Below are 17,583 nucleotides of genomic sequence, written 5' to 3'. Positions count from 1 at the left end.
CTTGAACTGTGATGAGCCTGGTTTTCTTTTTTGTTTTGTTTTGTCTCAGGCACACTATTATTTCCATATCCTTTGGGAGCAGAAGAGATGGTAATGGTAGGGAAGAGGGCTTCTTTTTCTGTAATGACAGGGAGACCCATGGTTAGAATATTACTAGTATTGCCCCAAAAAAGGTATGCATCCTTAGAGTAAGATTCTTTTTTTTTTTTTTTTGAGTAAATCTAAAATGTCTCTTCTCTGCAATGGTGAGTGGGTTCTGCCACAGCCACACCATTGGGGATGTTTACCTCTTATCACTCTCTTACCTGGAATTGGATGGCCAGGAAATGATTTCAGGATAGCCACTTGCATATTTTGGCAGTATATGCTGCATGCTATGTGTGTATGTCAGCTTTATAGTTTATGTCTTTACATAGACATCCCTCGAATTTGCAACTGTGACTAAGTCACATATGGACATTTTGAGCAATTTCATTTATTCATTTGTTTATTTTAAAAGTCACAAAATACTAGGAAAATTATGTCTACTTTCACGCTTTCTCTGCCTTCATCCCCCACCCCACCTCCCACCCACCCACCAGTATGCCAATACTTTGATCTATGAGTTTAACGTAAGTTATATATTGATAGCCTCTTAGCAGTCTACCGGATTTCAATTTCCTAAAAAGTTGTTATGGGACCAAAAATTTGATAGGTAAATATAAAGTGTCTAGCAAGTGATGTGAATAGCAACAGAGATTTTACTTCTTTTCTGTCAACTATCTGTCCTGTGTTATTAATATTACAGTGTTCTTATTCTCTGCAAGTATGTACATATGTTTCTTTCCCATTAATTATCTAATGAAGAGATATTATGTGATCTCAATATACAAATTTAAATCCCTGATATGAGAGGGGATGAAATAGGCAAACCAGGTATGGGGTGAAAAAATACCATTTTTTATGTCACAGATAAATTATTATATAGTCAAAATCACTCCTGGTTTTATAAAAAAAAAAAAAAAGTTTATTCTGTACACTTAGATAATGGGAAAACTACGTAAAAGCACATGCAGAAAAAAGTTGCCTTCTGGTGTTTAAAGATGATATCTATATAAATATATGTCTATTTGTGCCCATATGCAGACTTAAAGGACAGACAGTTTTCCATGAAATAATGCATTCCTTTAGAATTTCTGTAGATTTTCATAATTTTGAAAACATTCCTATTGTTATTACATCAAAAGGGCGGCCAGGGTTTTTTTTTTGTGTGTGTGTCTGACTATACATATGCATTATATATATATAAAAAAAAAAGTGAGTCTGCTGTAATTACCAGTTTGCAGAGCGAATTCCTGCAGGGTTTGTACTCTCCCCATTAGTAAAAGAGATAAGTTGAAATGTATTAAAATTTCACTGTACAACTGGGAGTTTTTGTTCACAGTAAATGTGTTAATGTTTCTTCATTGCTTGACTGTTTGTGTTTGAATTTAGGCAGCGTGCCCAACAGGGACAAAATTATAGGATAAAGCTATGTATAAAAGAAAATCCTTCAGAGAGCACCAATAAGGCTCTTTTTAAAAATAAGCAGTTACATATAATAGTACATGTCCGTAGCCACAGAGAAAAGTTTTATCTGTCTATTTCAGAATTATTGGAATTTTTCTTTCCCTTATGTGAAAGTTAAGAGGACCGAGCTTATGTCAATAGCTAGTGTACTTTGATGTGAAAACATCTATTACTTTATTTAGTGTTACTCCGGTAAAAGGAGCGGATTCCTTCTTGTTGTCTTCAAGATGAAGAAGCGCCGATAGCATTTTGAGAGAGAGGTGATAGATCTCATTTTCTTCCCTGGTAGAGGAGTTCTTTCTTCTTGAGAATTCTAATTGCAGCCTGTTATATTTGTGGAGCATTTCCCTCTGCTTTTCTTAGTAAATCCAATTATTCACATAGATAGGCTTACATTAAAAAAAAAAATTAATCTACCACCACTATCCTAGTGTGAATACAGAGTGAAATTCACAATACAGGATAGGATAAAGGCTACTATTTCTCTGCATTCTAGAGTGGACAGAGTTGCAGGTACCTATACACACTGGCTCTACGAGCTGTAGCCATCCAAAGAACTGGCCCACTCCTTTCTCTCTCCTACATGTTGAACATGTTTTGTAGTTTTTACTGTTTGCCTTCTGTCGTTCCTTTTGCCTACTTTTTCACATGTGAAGATGAGAGTTGGCCAATATCCCTGCGCTGTCCCAAACTGTCTCCACAGGCCTTACACAGCACACTCACAACACAAACCATGTAAAGAAGCAAATATAAAATAAAAATCTATATTCTAAGTTACTACCCTAGAAATAATTATGTAATGTACTTAGTCATAGTATATGTAGGTATATGGAGACATATGAAGAAGAGGAGAGAAGGGGAAAAAGGGAGGGAGGGAGGGAGGAAGGGAAGGAGGAAGGGAGATAGAGAGAGAGAATATAAGAAAGAGTAAGAAAACGCATCTGTGTGTGTATATCATTTTTTTTGGCTCCATACATTCAGGCACCTACAGAAAATTTTGAAAAGCTCCTTGAATATTCTCTGTTTTTTCTAGCTTTCCGTCGTAAACTGCATTCCCCCCTTAAAATAGGTTGGGGGTAGGGGAGAGGGAGAGAGAGACACACACTTATTTAATTCTTACTTCCTCCTCTACACTGTTCTTTTAAAAGTAAATTTTAAACTGATAGACCTTGAAGTCCTTCAGAGCTATTACTTTCTTTTGGCTAATTCATAGAAAGGCACCATATGAAAATTGGATTTTTGATCTGATGGAGTGATTCTTGAGTTCTTATGAACCATTTATAGTCTATCAAGTAAATCCTTCTTAGTTCACGGATTATTGACCCAATGGACCATATTATCTGCTTCGAAGCTGTTATAGCCCATTATGTTGATTCAGCTGACACACATGTGAACCCAGTCCACATGCCCACGATGACATTAACACTGTTCTGGAAGACTCCCTCTTTTTCCACAAGGCTTTCTATTTATTTCTTAATTTTCGAGAGTTAGCTCAGCTCCTGACAGCCATTGTCCAGGTCTCTCCATGCGCTGTGACGTGGAAGCATTTGTTAACAGCTAGATGGTCTATTCCTTGGTGTCTTTTTCTATAAATATATGTCTTTCTTTGTCTCTTAAACCTACTAATCTTTAAAAGAAAAAAAAAAGAGAATCATGTTTTTTTTTCCCCAACACTCGAGGGCACGTTTTTATCCTCAGATGCTTAAAGATTCCATAGAAATGTGTAGGATTTCTTTGAGCATTTATTTGAATGTAGCACTTTGGATTTAATTTAAGAAAACCACCTTTTAGAAAAAAACGATAATAACTGTATTTGTGTGGTTTTTTTAAAAAATGTATTACCTGAGAGGTTTTACTTGAAAAATTTCAGGGACTCTGGCCCGTGGTAAAATCAAGATGTGCCTTCAGTGATTTATATGACACTCTAATGAGGCCAGCCCAGGTCTCTGCACACACCCCGGGGGAGCCTGTGACCCAACATAAATAAGGTATAAGAGGGCATGTTGACTGTTCATCATATCATTATTATTATTTGTAATAGGTATGGTTCCTGAGATGGTGCCTGCTCTTGGGCAAAGCAACGTGTTCTTTCATAATCAGACATAATAATGATGCACAGTTGTGTGCAACAATGGTAGGGATTAGGATGTTTATTGAGATATGCTGCTCGTGGGCAGCCCCAAGGCAGGTAGAGGTAAGAGGACCTAAAATAAATCAAGTGTTCTTGGGAGCATTGTGTCTCATTTTTTTTTTTTTTAATATTTTTTATTTTCTTTTTGTTTATTTTTTTTATTTTTTATTGATTATGGAATCACATAATTGTCCTCATCCTCCCATTCTCACCCCAAACCCCTCCCCATGTATACCCCCACCCCTTGTTGTCCTTGACCACTGGTGAGGCTTATGTGCATGCACACAAGTCCTTTGGTTGATCTCTCCCCCTTCCCCCCACCCTCCCCTACCTCTGAGGATCTGATCAATGCTTCCCTGTCACCAGGTCTGTTTTTGTTCTTAATGTACCCATTTGAAGACTCCATGGAACACTGTTCACAGTCGCTTCTTCTATCTGAAATGTAGCACTTTGTAGAAAACGCTAGTGTAAATGAATTGCTTATTTGGCCGTTTCCCTACCTTTTCAAGTTTTCTTAAACCTTCCCCCACGCCTCTCCCTCTGTGTATATTTCCGTCCACATTTCCTACTTGCTCCTAAACTCTTGTTGGAGCTGGGGAAATATCTGAGGAAATCTCACCGTGGAGGAGGGTAGCCAGGGGGATTATTCAGCTCCTTGACTCTCGGTACGCAGGCAGAGCGGAAAGAGCCCCGGATTACTGGCTCTGGCCATGTAAAGACGTCTCAGAGCCTCGTTTTCTGCTGTTTGAAAAATCCCTAATTTGGGGGATTTTGGTGATTAGATACGAGAATGTATTTGAAGTATTATGCAAGCTTCACAGCGCCATGCACAAGTGGGGTATTATTAGTCTCAGAAGACAGCCTCCGATGGTCTGGGTAATCCGGCTTGTCATTGGAAAGGATACTTTCTAAAATGCAACAGCTTGTGTCCCCGGTTGCTTCCCTGGGATAAATTCTTTTTTTTTTCCAAACCTAGAGGAGTCCCTTTGGTTAAAGGGCCCATCCACCTTATTGCTCTTGCTTGGTAAATGGATTTGATGACGGTGCTTTGGCATTAGACATAGTGTGGCTGGCTCCTTTTATGGAGGACAAAGATTGAGAAGGACTTCTTCTTTGGAGGACCCTTCCCTTGCAGTCTGTCTGAGAAGGAGAGGCACCATCGGTCCAGGATGATGCCTCACGTGGGGCACAGCATGGGAGAACCTTTGCATTACTCCTGCACATCTCTGCTTGGCCACCAACTTCGGTTGTATCATCATGCAAATCACTCTTCCCCCCAGATGGAGGCTGCTTCTGAAATACAAGAACGGGAACTTTATCTTGACTTGCTCCTTCTTGCCTATAATGAGGAGCATTTCATTGGAAAGTGTCTACAAGGTTTATAAATCTTCTTGCATCTCATTATAAATCCCTTCCTTACTAATGCCTTCCCTATCATATTACATTAGTAATTGTTTTCATGAATGCCACAGAGAAATGTAATCACATTACCACCTTTCAAATTGCATTAAGTGAAAATGAATAAAAATGTATATCAATGGAATACAAAGTTGCTGATTCAACATTAAGGTGACATGAGAGGAATACTACTTAGCATTCATATAAAGTCTCCGAGGTGCTTTGGCTCCTCATGTAAAATTGTGTGTTCTGGTAAATGGAGACTGCGTTTAGTTGAAATGTGCTTATTATTATTATTATTTATTTTTTTTTTTTACAGTGAGCTAACCCCTTATTTTCAATTAAATGATAGGTATGTTCATGGAAAGAATATTTTGTTTTTTAGTCGTGTTTGCACAACTGCCTAAATAGTCTGTAAAATTTGTAAACATACAGGCAATAAATGGAAAGGTATCTTCATTATAAACTGTTAGGCAACAAAATAAAATGTTTCTGCCCAAATTGAAATGCCTTTTCATTTCCTGTTTCTCTAATATTACTAACTGCCTAACAAAATAGCTTGTATTACCATAGGCCTAATTTAGTTGGGGGGAGGGGGAAAGGGAGAGACATAACATGCCTGCATATGCTTTGATACCATAGGAGTATGCGTATTTTCCGTACATAATTGGCTATATCCCGCTGTTGATTTTTACTCTGAACTCCTAAATTATTTAAATGGGGTCTTCCTCATGTTGAATGATAGTACTTTGTGGTCATAAGATAATGACTACAGATGCTCATTGGGTCCACGTCTTTGGAAATTTATGTGCCTGTGTGTACATCCTTTTTCTCTGTTAGTTATATATTCACACATGGTCATAGAAACATTCATACTCCTATATAAACATCTACTCAAAAGTTTATGGTTTTCCCCTTTTGCCCCCACCCCCTAAACCAAATTACTATTTTTTTTTTTTTTACTTTTTCTGAAGTAATTTTTTTTCAGCACAGTAAATATGGGAAATATTTCTGCTAGTGTCCATGACAGAATTCACCATTGTCAATTTGAAACAAATTCTCTTAAGAGTTTTTTAGTGTCTTGATATTAGATGTTGAGCATTATAGATTCCCCTTCCCCCAAGTTTTAAAAGACGTCCTGGATTTTCCTGATAAAAAAGTCGCAAAAGATTTTTTTAAATGTCAATTTTTAAATGGATATATAAGATTTTAAACATTTTCAGAGTAAAAGGGATTTTCGAATTTAAGCAGCAGTGAAATTCTTTTGTTTGCTTTTGCCTTCTTAGCATTTGTGTGTTGAAGACCTCCTGGGGTAAAGATGGACATGATACCACATTCTGTTTTCTGGGGAATGGCCTCTTATGAATGAAACTGTTCACCACTCCAAGAGGCTCGGTGGTGCAGGGGCTTTTACTCTCCCTCCTCTTAAACAGCGTTATCGGTACAGAGTTCATGCGCCATACATTCTACCCGTTTAAAGTGTACAATTCAGTGGGTTTTAGATTTTTAGTATGTGCACTTATCATCACAGTCATTTCTACTACTTTTTCATCACCTCAAAACCAAACAAAAGGCTTCAGATACTCCCCAACCCTTGCCCTGCAAGTGCAAAGTAAACTCTCCCTGCTTTCTATATTTATGGATTTTCTATGCTCTGAACATTTCATGTGAATAGACTCACATTATATATGGTCTTTTGAGACTGGGTTCTTTTACTTGCTTAATGTTTTCAAAGTTCATCCAGGTTGTAGTATGTATCAACAGTTCATTTCTTCTTGCGGCCAAATATTTCATTATATGGATATACCATATTATGTTCATGCATTAGCCAGTTGTTGGGAAGGATCATCCATTTTAAGAGAAACTCAGAATGAGATTTTAAAATCTTTTGATTTTTAACAGTAAATGGTATTCAAAGGCTGTCTTTCCCCAGTGAATCTCCTGCAACTATTTCAGGTGTGTTGATTGAAAAGCTGGTCTGATTCTAGTGAGTCTGGACTGACCATGTGTTTTCAGATCTTCTCACTCAGTGGCAAGATCCCCTTGTTGAAAAGCCATCAAGAAATTTCAGAGTACATAAATACAACAAAATGATCATCTGTATCATGTTGTTCTTTCTTCATATTGTATTAAAAACAATCAAACAAGTATTTAGAAACATTTCTATTCAAGGGTTAAGTAATTCTTTGATTTCTAATTTTGTTTTAACACCAAATAAAATGTATGCTTTTGCTATAACTTCCCATTGTGTGTATTTTCGAATGGGTTTTCTTAAGCAGGCAGAATAACTTCATTGATTCTCATTTGCAGCTATTACTGTTATTTTATGAGTAGTGGCATTTACACTGCATTTAACACTCTGTGAGCCCTTTTACAGTACACTTCATAATTGCTGATAATTGGGAACATTACCCATTCAAATTCAGATTTATATGTTTCTTTGTATAAATACAGAAAACATACCTACCTTACTACAGCTATAGATGTATATTAATAGTCTCCTGTTCAGAGTTAGATAGGGTTTCTTAGGTTTAAAAAGTTAGAAAACTTATTTGGATATTTAAAACCCTGGGTCTTTTGATTAACGCTCTGCATCTACCCAACTCTTATGTTATTGTCTTGTCTTGATATCTGATTGCAAAATCCTATAGCACAACAGATGGATGTACCTTACTTTCATCATGTCTGAGTGTTACAATCAAGTAAAAGTTAAAAAAAAAAATTTTTTCCCCCTCAAGCTGCGTTGCAACGTGGCCAAATTTAAGACACTGTGTTATTCTATAAAGACAATATCATATAGGTTTTTCAAGTCTTACCCAACACTCAAACTACTTCTTTAGAAAGTTGTTTTCTTTCCATTAGTGTTTGTGGCCAGCTATGTGAAAAAGGAAGGGGAAAAACTCTCCTGAAAATTATACAGGGAGCTCTTCCCTAACTTTGTCATCATTACTCTCATGTGAGTTTTTTAGAATCTTTGTGCCAATGCTTGAATTACTGCCTTAGACTCTCATACACAAGAGGGTACGTGTGTGGAAGTTCTATTAATCTCCATGCATCTTTTTGGTCATGTACAAGATCACTCTCTTCATTCATAATGCTTGACAGCTGTTCCTTTGTAATTACTGCTGTGTATTCTGTGACAATCCTGGAAAAGTACATTACCATATTTTTATTTTTTTTAATGTATTTTTAGATAGCAGTCTTTGAAGGGCAATTTTCCCACCCAATAAAGAGGTTCATTTGACTTTTGGCACCATGTAGAGACAGTCGGCCAGTTCTACATATTCATGATACCTACATGTGACTTCCAAATAAGAAAATTTAATTTGTTAAGACATCTATTCTTGTTAAAACTAAGAACAGTGGACCTTGTCACTAATATTCATCATTAGTAGATTATATCACCTAAGTTTACAATAGAAAGTGATGGGACAGAATGGATGCTATATTAATGACAAACTTTTTCTATCATTTAGTTTTAATACAGGGCATGTACTTAACTATTAAACATTTAAAAATGACTCAAGTGAAATTTCATAATTCAAATTATAAATCTCGGTATTCTCCTGAGAAATGAATAAGAAGAAAGTGGGTTTATCATAAGGAGGATTTTTAGTTACATTTGGAAGATTTGGCCAAGGATAATGAACACTTGAAGGGAGCTCCCAGAAAAAAAAAAATATGTGTATATGTATTTTATAAAGACAAAACCCAGGACTAAAATTAGTTGTGTATTTTTTTTAACTTTTAAAACATTTTTTATTTTTTCATTTCATTTTTAGTAGGTTTTTTTGGGTTAGCTGATGAGGGTTTGGTTTTCTTTCTATGATTGTTCCTTCAGAGTAATGTTTTCTGTCTTCTGTTTCTACTTGCCCCATGGCCATATTTTTGCATTTTGTATCAGGTAAATTATACAAATGTTCCCTAACAAGGGAGAGCTAATAGGAAATTTAATAATTAGCCTTGTGTGTAGTTTTTTTTTTTGGGTGTGTGTGTGTGTGTGTGTGTGTGTTTGAGGTACACTACATATTAGCTGAAGCATCAATCTGTGCTTTCCTGAGAGATGTCATTTGGTGAGAAGATTGATGTTCAGGTCACATATACTTGCAGAGTTCAAGCCAGCTATGAGAATAATAAAGTGAAAGAGACTTCAGTTGTAGTGATAGCAGACTCTATCATTTGCGCAGGGCTTTGGAACTCAGCCAAAATACTTTCAAATTTACTCTTATTAAATATTCAAATACAAACCAGTGTTACTTATCAAAACAAATAAATATTTTTCTATTAAATTGCTCTATTTTATGTATTTGAGATATACTTTGAATGTGAATATTTATAATATCCTGGTTTTAATTGTATGTTTTTTCCCCTTCTTCTATTAATAATAAACTGATTAATAATTGGGAAATCCACCTTATCATTTAAGAGGCATATAAACATTCCTGAACCTAGGTATTAAAACTAATAATCTCTGTCAGACCCATTGTAGATGATTATAGCATGAATAATATGGTCTCATTTATGTCAAAGTGTTCATTGACGAATTATAACTAAATATGTGTTAAGCATTTTACAAGGTATTGGAAAAACTTAGTACATTGGGAATAATCATAAGGAAAAATTAATTCAAATATTATATGTGGAAAGTTTCTTGAGGTCATAAATGGTTTTTAAATATTGAGCTTTTACTATTGCTAGGCATAGTGCCATATGCCTTATATTCATTATTTCATTTAAGTCTTTTGACACTCTTGGGATGTTATTGTTACTGTCATTTGACAGATAAGGAGAGGGACTCAGAGAACTTTGTTTTTCTTTAAGTGCCTTTAAGCACTATTATTTGCCCAATGGGTGTTTTGCCTTGCCCTAATGGAGTTTATATTTTAGAGGGGAAGACAGACCTTAACCAAATAATCATACAGATGTTAACTATAACATCATTAGAGTTCCTGTGCATGAAATCCGTGCACTTGGCTTCTGGGGGGTTAGTGGGGGTGGTGTCCTTAAGCTCAGCCTGCATCCTCTTGCAGTCCAGGACCCCTCGGAGGATGTCCACCTGCTGGCTTAGGCCCAATCCTTCCCCCTCCCACCCCCCAACATCCCTCTTGCAGTCAGACATCCCTCTCGCAGTACGGGGCTCTCACAATCGAGAACCTCTCACTCCTTACCACCCGCTTGCAGTGGATGCAAGAGAGGCTCCCATCACCACCACTGCACTCGCCAACTGTGAGCCTGGCTTCTGGCTGAGTGGTGCTCCCAGTGGAAGCAGCCCACTGACCACCAGGGGGCAGCTCCTTTGTTGAGCATCTGGCTCCCTGGTGGTCAGTGTGTATAACAGCGACTGGTTGTTCCACCGTTCGGTCCATTTGCATATTAGGGTTTTATTATATAGGATATGTATCTATAATAGATTATAGATAATTTATAAATATAATGTCCACAACTGTGAGAAGTGCTATGGCAGAAAGATCCCTTGTGAAATAGACTAAAGGGACTTTGCCTTGATTAGGAGATGAGGGCACCTGCCCTGGGGAATGGACGTACTATTTGAGTTGAAATCAGATAGATGAGCAGGAGTTAACAATACACGGTGGGGGTTGATGGTGGGCATGTCCATGGCTGCCTACTTGGAAATCAGATTGCAACTCAAGGTTTCCAATCAGTGTTGAAGAGCTCACACACACCTGTGTCTGACTCCTGTGACTTTACTACGGAGCAATGTTAGACAAGGTACTTAATGGTCTTCCTCCCTCCCTTCCCACCCCCCACCCCGTTTCCTTGTTTTTGAAATAAAAGGGGATAATAGTACCAACCTAATGGTATTTTCTGAGGATTAAGTAAGTTAGTGTTTGTAAGATTTTTAGCACAGGATCTAGAAAAATGCCAATTATCCAGTAAATCTGTTATGAATAACATCAACCATTCACTGTTAAAAATAAATTTTAAAAAGTCCTGCCTTTGGTTTGATAGCATAAAAGACAGGAGTGAAAAGGGAGAGACAGTGCTTCTCAGACCTGTTTAAGGGCTTCCTCCTGCCCTTAGGTCTCTCCTCTAAACCCACCGCCCACAGACTCTGACCGTGAAGTCCTTGAGCACAAGGACTCTGCCTTCTATTTCCTGCCCCTTGACATAATTCTTGGCTTTAATGGGATGGTTTTTGCATAGTGATGATATTTGAAGCCGTAGGCGGGGATGGAATTGCCAAATTAAAAAGCGAAGAGCCTGGTCATGGGAAACACCTGTATTTATTTACAGTGGAGAGAGACGGGGCAGTGGCTGCCAGAAACACTCGGATAGTTGGTTGGTCTCTATGAAGGAAAGGGAGGGCTGCAAGCCGCTCTGAGGTCTGGGAGGACAAGGAGCCCAGAAGAGGGACCAGAGGTGAGGAGAGCATTCCTCTTGGAGGCAGAGGTTTCAGTTGCAGAATTCCAGTTGCCAGATTAGCATGTAGGTGGCGGTGAGGAAGTGGAAGCAGTTGGGTGCTGGGTGCATGGATTTCCTTTTCAAGAACTCCATGGTAAAGGTAGGAAATACTACTTTTAATACGTTGTGGGCTTAAGGAAGTTTATTATTGCTGTTACTGTTCGTGGGGAGTTGGGAACCCTGGTCATGTGAGAATGGAGGAAAGGATTGCAGGGCACTCTGCAGGCATGGGAACATTCTGCCTGTACTTATTTTGGTGTTGCATTTCTGACACTTCGTCATCCTCTCTGAGTTTTCTATAGTTCATCATGCCCATTGGTGAGTGGGCAGCACTCACAGGTTAGCTGGAAGAAGAAAGAAATGGATGTGCTCATAAAAATCAAAGCTCACTTATTTCTGCTCTCCCAACTGTCTCCTTCTAAAGCATGTACATTTTTTTTCGAGGCTTAACTGGCTTTGATAGTTTTTTGATAATTTTTTTTTTTTAAGTCCTGGGCAAGTTGGAGAGTGATCCCATTGGTTCTATTTTATTGTGAGTATGTCAAAGTTTTATGTCGTTTCAAAAATGTTATTTAGAATAAAACTTCCTTTGAAGCCACAATGTTCTCTTACTCAAAATATTTATTTAGACCATATTGTTTAAATATATATAATTCCCTTAAGGAACAATTGTAGTGTATATAAACCTGGACTTAAAACAAATAGACCTTCTGGAATTCATAGAAATACAAAAAGGATATTCCAGTACTTATGTGTTTATATACAAGAGGAGTTGAGGTGTCCCAATGTTAGTATGCTTAGGTACAAAAAAAGTAGAATTTATAAAGAAAGATGATGATTTGAGAAGTTTAATTTCCAAATGTGCCAGACATATAAAGTTATTTAGGAAGAGAAAACATTTGAATCAGAAGTGAGTTTAGAGTAAATGAATCCATGATTCAGCCAGTGAATAAATAAGTATACATAAAAATAAAGCAATTCCACAATCTCTTAATTTATCCAGGTCCCGAGTATAGTAGTTATAATTAAAAAGTACACTTTTCAACCCCAGGAAAAATTAGGCTATTTTAATAAAATAATTAAATATTATCAAGTTAATTCTTTTGTGCCTGAGTTGGTTAACATATAGTCCTTGAGAGATCATCTCTTTTTATTGGTCATACTTTAATTTTGGTAACACAGGGTTTTGTTTGTGTTCCCCGCCCCCTCAGAATTTATGAAAGCTTTTGTTATCATACTTCAGATTATGTAAATGTTTTAATGCTAAATTCTTGCCACATCTGAATTTATAATTGGATAGTTTGTAAAGTGCTTTGCTTTCCGTAGAAACACTGCCCTCTAAAATGCTTTGTTTTGACTGTAGTTCGGTCAAGTTGTTTGCTAACTCTTGATCATGTTATTTAAAGAAGTAATGTCTAACCTGGGGTGGTCTAATATATCATTTAGTTGGTGACTATTGAAGTTGAGATAAGGAATTTTGGGAGAAACATTTCCCCTTGTAACCTACAAATACATGTATTATTCTTGCTTAGTTAGCATTTCCTTTGGTGTCATTTCTTAATATGAATTCCTTTAGTTACTAATGCATACAGCCAAGCCTGACAACCCAGCTAATGTGCATTTGGACTGTTGACAGTGGAAGAGAGACCCTGAAATATCACGCAGATTATACAGGTCAGCATTTCCCTAGTGGTAACAGAGGAGCACATTCGGGGAGGAATTGATATAGGAAAGCAGTCTTTAGTGAGGTCTTTAACATCAGAAACGGAATAGGGGCCTATAGAATTAATTGTCATTAGTGAAAGAAAACTATTTCAAACTTGCCCGATCCAAAGTATAGGGAATAGTAAAAGCCTGCTCAGTCTTGGTCTCTGTAAGTGGAATTTGGTCCAATCACATTAATGAAATCTCAAATCCTGTCTGTTACAAACGAGGCAGTTCATGTAGAGCTCCAGATGATTCCAGGAAGATGAGCACCTGGGGGTGCAAGTGTGCAGAGCTTGGAGGCACAGAATTGCAGTTGCAGGTAGATCCTCTGCCCCCTCTCCCTCTTTCCCCCAAATCAGCAATCATTGATTACATGTGAAGCTGCTGAGAGATCTTTTCCTGGCAGTTCAGGTAGTTACAGTAGATTGTTAATCTGTGAATGATCGGACTAAATCCCTTCTGTCTTCAGAATTTCCATGCAAATTAGAAGGAAATCTATGAGATACTTTTATTAACTGTAGTCTAGGAGCATAGGTCAGCTTTAGCACACTTCTTAAGTATAGGTTTTTATCCATAAAAAAGTTACACTTCATTTATGCTAATTTTCTGTGCATTCACTTGATCATATAAATTAGTGAGATGATTTTTTACAAGTACTTGTAAAGAAATGAAAGATTTTTGGGCGTGTTTTTCAGTTTTCTAAGATACAGTTGGGTTGTTCCAGATATAAAATGTTCCCATAAATGGCTTTTCCTATTTTACCTCTGTTCTTAAAATAAAATTTAGACTTATTTTCTTACATCACCGTTAAAATATGGGGGGAGGGGAGTTGTTTTGTATTTGTCAAAATAGGAATGAAAGTGGAATAAATATATCATGTGGGGGAAAACAAGGATTGGGAAGTGATAGATAATACTGGAAGTATACAGTATACTTGGTCTTACTGGGCCAATGGGAGTGTCTTTCACCATGTCTCTGAGAGATTTAACGAAGTATTTAAGTGGAACTCAGCAGAAGAATAGTAATAATCTACTAACATTTGTGTGTTTTGTTTTGCTTTCATCAACATTTCACTTGAACATTATCATATTTGAATGTATAATTTTTGCATTCCTGCCAAATGGATAAACTTAAACAGGAATAGCAGAAATATGTGTGTGTTTTTGTGTGTGTTTTTTTTCCTCTTTGGGATCCTGGTATTACAAATCCAGCATCTTGCCCTAGCTGGATTGGCTCAGTGGATGGAGCATTGGCCTGCGGACTGGGGTCCCGGGTTTGATTCCGGTCAAGGGCACATGCCTGGGTTTTGAGCTCAATCCCCAGTGCAGTTGTACAGGCAATGATTCTCTCTTATCATTGATGTTTCTATCTCTCTCTCTCCCTCTCCCTTCCTCTCTGAAATCAATAAAAACATTAAAAAAAAAAAAGCAGCATCTTTTTGGATAAGTAATCCTTTATTCTTATTCTACTCTATGGTTTTCATTTAAAGGTTACACATGAATGGCATGAAATACTCTCTTTGTGAATGCATCTTGTTTTTATGAGGTTTTGATGGTATCACAAAGCTCTCCAGGCCCGTTCCAACATGAAGACTTGAAACCTGGAAGTGGTTGCTCCTTAGTAAGACGTGGAAGAAATGTGCCTTCGAACAGATGCTGACGCTCCTTTTCCTCCTTTCCTTTCCAGGCCATCCGATGCACACTGGTAAACTGCACGTGCGAATGTTTTCAGCCGGGGAAGATTAACCTGCGGACTTGCGACCAGTGCAAACATGGCTGGGTGGCACATGGTGAGGAAATGCTGGGCCTTCCTTCCTGTTCTGGTTGTGTTCATGTGAATGTACATGCTTATTTAGAGCAATCACTGGTCTGGAGCCGAGAGGGGTCCCCTGTGTTGCATGAATGTCACCTAACATTCATCCTGCGGTTCTCACATAGCATGTTTTCAGCTCTAAGACGTAAGGCTTAGGTGAGCGGCTCCCCACAGAAGGCCGAGATGTTTATAGGACAGTGGGGCCCTGGGATTCTGACCGAACCTCACAGCAGACAGCAAGCACCAGGCCTGAGGGAAACTCAGACGTTCCACAGTTGGTCTTTCAGGGCCCAGACCTCAGAGGGAAGCTAGCAAGTCCTTTTTGCTTGTGGAGAACACCCTGGTGACAGCTCACCCTTGGTATATGCCGTAGGGGCTGAGTGTATCCTCCCAGGTGTCGAATGTTGTATAATGGAAGGTGGGTGACAAAGTGAACGGGAACATTGTTTGGCTGGTATCTGAGAAAGCAATCCATAAATAACCCCCTTCAGTGTGTGCTGGGATTGGAGGTGGCCAGAATTGGTGGTGTGTGAGCTCTGACTGGGTGTGTGTTGGGGTGGCCAGCATTGGTGGTGTGTGAGCCCTGTGTAGGAGTGTGTGGGGGTGTGTGTGTGTGTGGGGGGGGGGGGGGGGGGGAAAGGTGATCCAGGCCAAGGCTGGCAGTGTTGAGGCTTTAACCAGATGCACAGAGCTGTTCCATACATGTGCCTTCCCTAAGCATTTCACTTGTTCTTATATATGGCTTATGTATTTTTACGTTTAGGCAAAGGGAGACTGGTAAATAAGTAGAGATATTTTCTTGACTGCTGAGACTATAGAATTTTTAAGGATAGGTAATGTTTGTACAAGAAATTCTGGCTTGAGATTTCTCTGACAGCCTTTCTAGGTTCTTAAGTGGCCACATTCTTCATTCCCAAGCAGTGCCAAATACCGAGTGGGCTGTGTTTTTATAAATGTCATGTTATTCTAGCAAGATCTGAGGTAACAACACCAGGCTCTGCTTTGAAATGCCTTTCATTTATCATGTCCCTTGCTCCTTAGTGTGTGTATGTTGGCCTTGTGGGGACATTTCAGCCATGGTCTGTGAGGGGGAGTGAGAAGAGGTGGACACAGCGGTGTGAGGGGAATAGGCTGGAAGGAGTGTGCCTGGCAGGGATAGCCGCCATCTGTCAGTGCCCCCAGGGGTGGAACTCATTCCTGCTTCCAGGAAAGGCCAGCGTCTGGAACAACCCTCAGGCCACTTTTGAACAACAGAGTTGCTGCTGTTACTTACGCAGTCTGTGTTTGATACTACACCTGATGACCTCTTCTCTGCCCCTATTTGAGTTTCTTAGGACTGCCACAACGAAATGCCACAGCCTGGGTGGCTTTCACATCAGAAATTTCTGGAGACTAGAAGTCCAAAACTAGGGTGTTATGGTTGGTTTCAGTCTTGAGAACTCTCTGCTTGGCTTGCCGATGGCTGTCCTCTTGCTGTGTCCTCAGAGGGTCTTTTCCCTGTGATGTGTCTGTATGCTGGCTCCCTCTTCCTATCAGGACACCAGTCAGATTGGATCAAGGACTATACTCTTTACTGGCCTCATTTTAACATAATCACCTCTTTAAAAGCCCAATTCCCAAATACATCACCTTCTGAAATCCTGGAGGTTAAGGCCTCAATCTCTAAACTTTGGGGGAGCACAGATCTAAATCACACTTTCCAAATATCCTTCTTAACATGAAGGAGTACTGCTTATGGCCCAAGCCCATCAAGACTCACGGGGCAGTATTGGGTTAAAACAGCTCTGCAGCTTCAGTGGCATGTAGATCAACATCTCTAAGTCTTGGGGTATTTTTTTTAATCTATAGTATAAGGTTAATAATACTTTGTAGGATTATTATGAGGATTAAGATAAAGTATATGAACTTTAAAATAAATAATACATGTTTAAAGTAACAAACTGGACAATGGATGAGCAATAAAGGAGGGTGGGGTTCAGTTATTAAACAAAAGGCTTTTTATTTGTTCACTCTGAATTTTTAAAGCCATCTTGTGTCTACTGTGGTCGCCTTGTGAGTATAAACGTTTACTGTGTCACCAGTTTGTTCCATCTCTCCAGCTTCCACGTGCATATTGCATTAGTAGTAATAAGGGGAAGCAATATTTCTTCCTTCTTGAGCAGCATAAATTATTCCTGGCCCATGGTTGTTTCTAAGGCTTTCTAAAGGATGTAATTTTTCACCAAACTTGAATAAGGGTATTTCTGTTGTATCAGACTCTGCTTTTCCTACTGTGTCATTAGAAATCCTCCGATTCTGGAATACTACTTTTGGAGTTTCTCAGATCTTACTATCCTTCACCACTATTACCACCTTGACCTCTCTTTTCCCCCATTACACAGACATGCCAGGATACAGTTCAGAATACATGCACACACATTCACAAATCCTAGTCTTCCTCCATTCAGGGGGAAATACACCAGTGAGGGGCTAGCTTCTAGCTTCCGAGTGGGCAGTGGGCTGAGAGCACCTCCTCTTTTTGCCCTTAGCATTTAAACTAACCGCCTCATTCTCTCCCCCTGAGC

At 38.7% G+C, this 17,583-nt stretch overlaps 1 protein-coding gene across 19 annotated transcripts in view; it reads left to right on the top strand.

The window, feature by feature from the left end:
- Positions 1-17,583, top strand: part of BNC2 (basonuclin zinc finger protein 2) — a 427,699-nt gene that overhangs the window by 258,019 nt on the left and 152,097 nt on the right. For all 19 annotated transcript variants that reach the window (XM_084898228.1, XM_084898237.1, XM_084898235.1 and 16 more), the window contains one exon: positions 14,894-14,996. In XM_084898228.1, the coding sequence (XP_084754354.1) occupies positions 14,894-14,996 (103 nt within the window). The remainder of the gene's footprint in view (positions 1-14,893; positions 14,997-17,583) is intronic.

This window comes from Pipistrellus hanaki (assembly GCF_964339955.1).
Source record: "Pipistrellus hanaki genome assembly, chromosome: 11".
NCBI classification, from domain to species: Eukaryota; Metazoa; Chordata; class Mammalia; order Chiroptera; family Vespertilionidae; genus Pipistrellus; species Pipistrellus hanaki.
The sequence above is the reverse complement of the archived record's forward strand: the minus strand, read 5'-3'. Positions and strand labels throughout refer to the sequence as shown.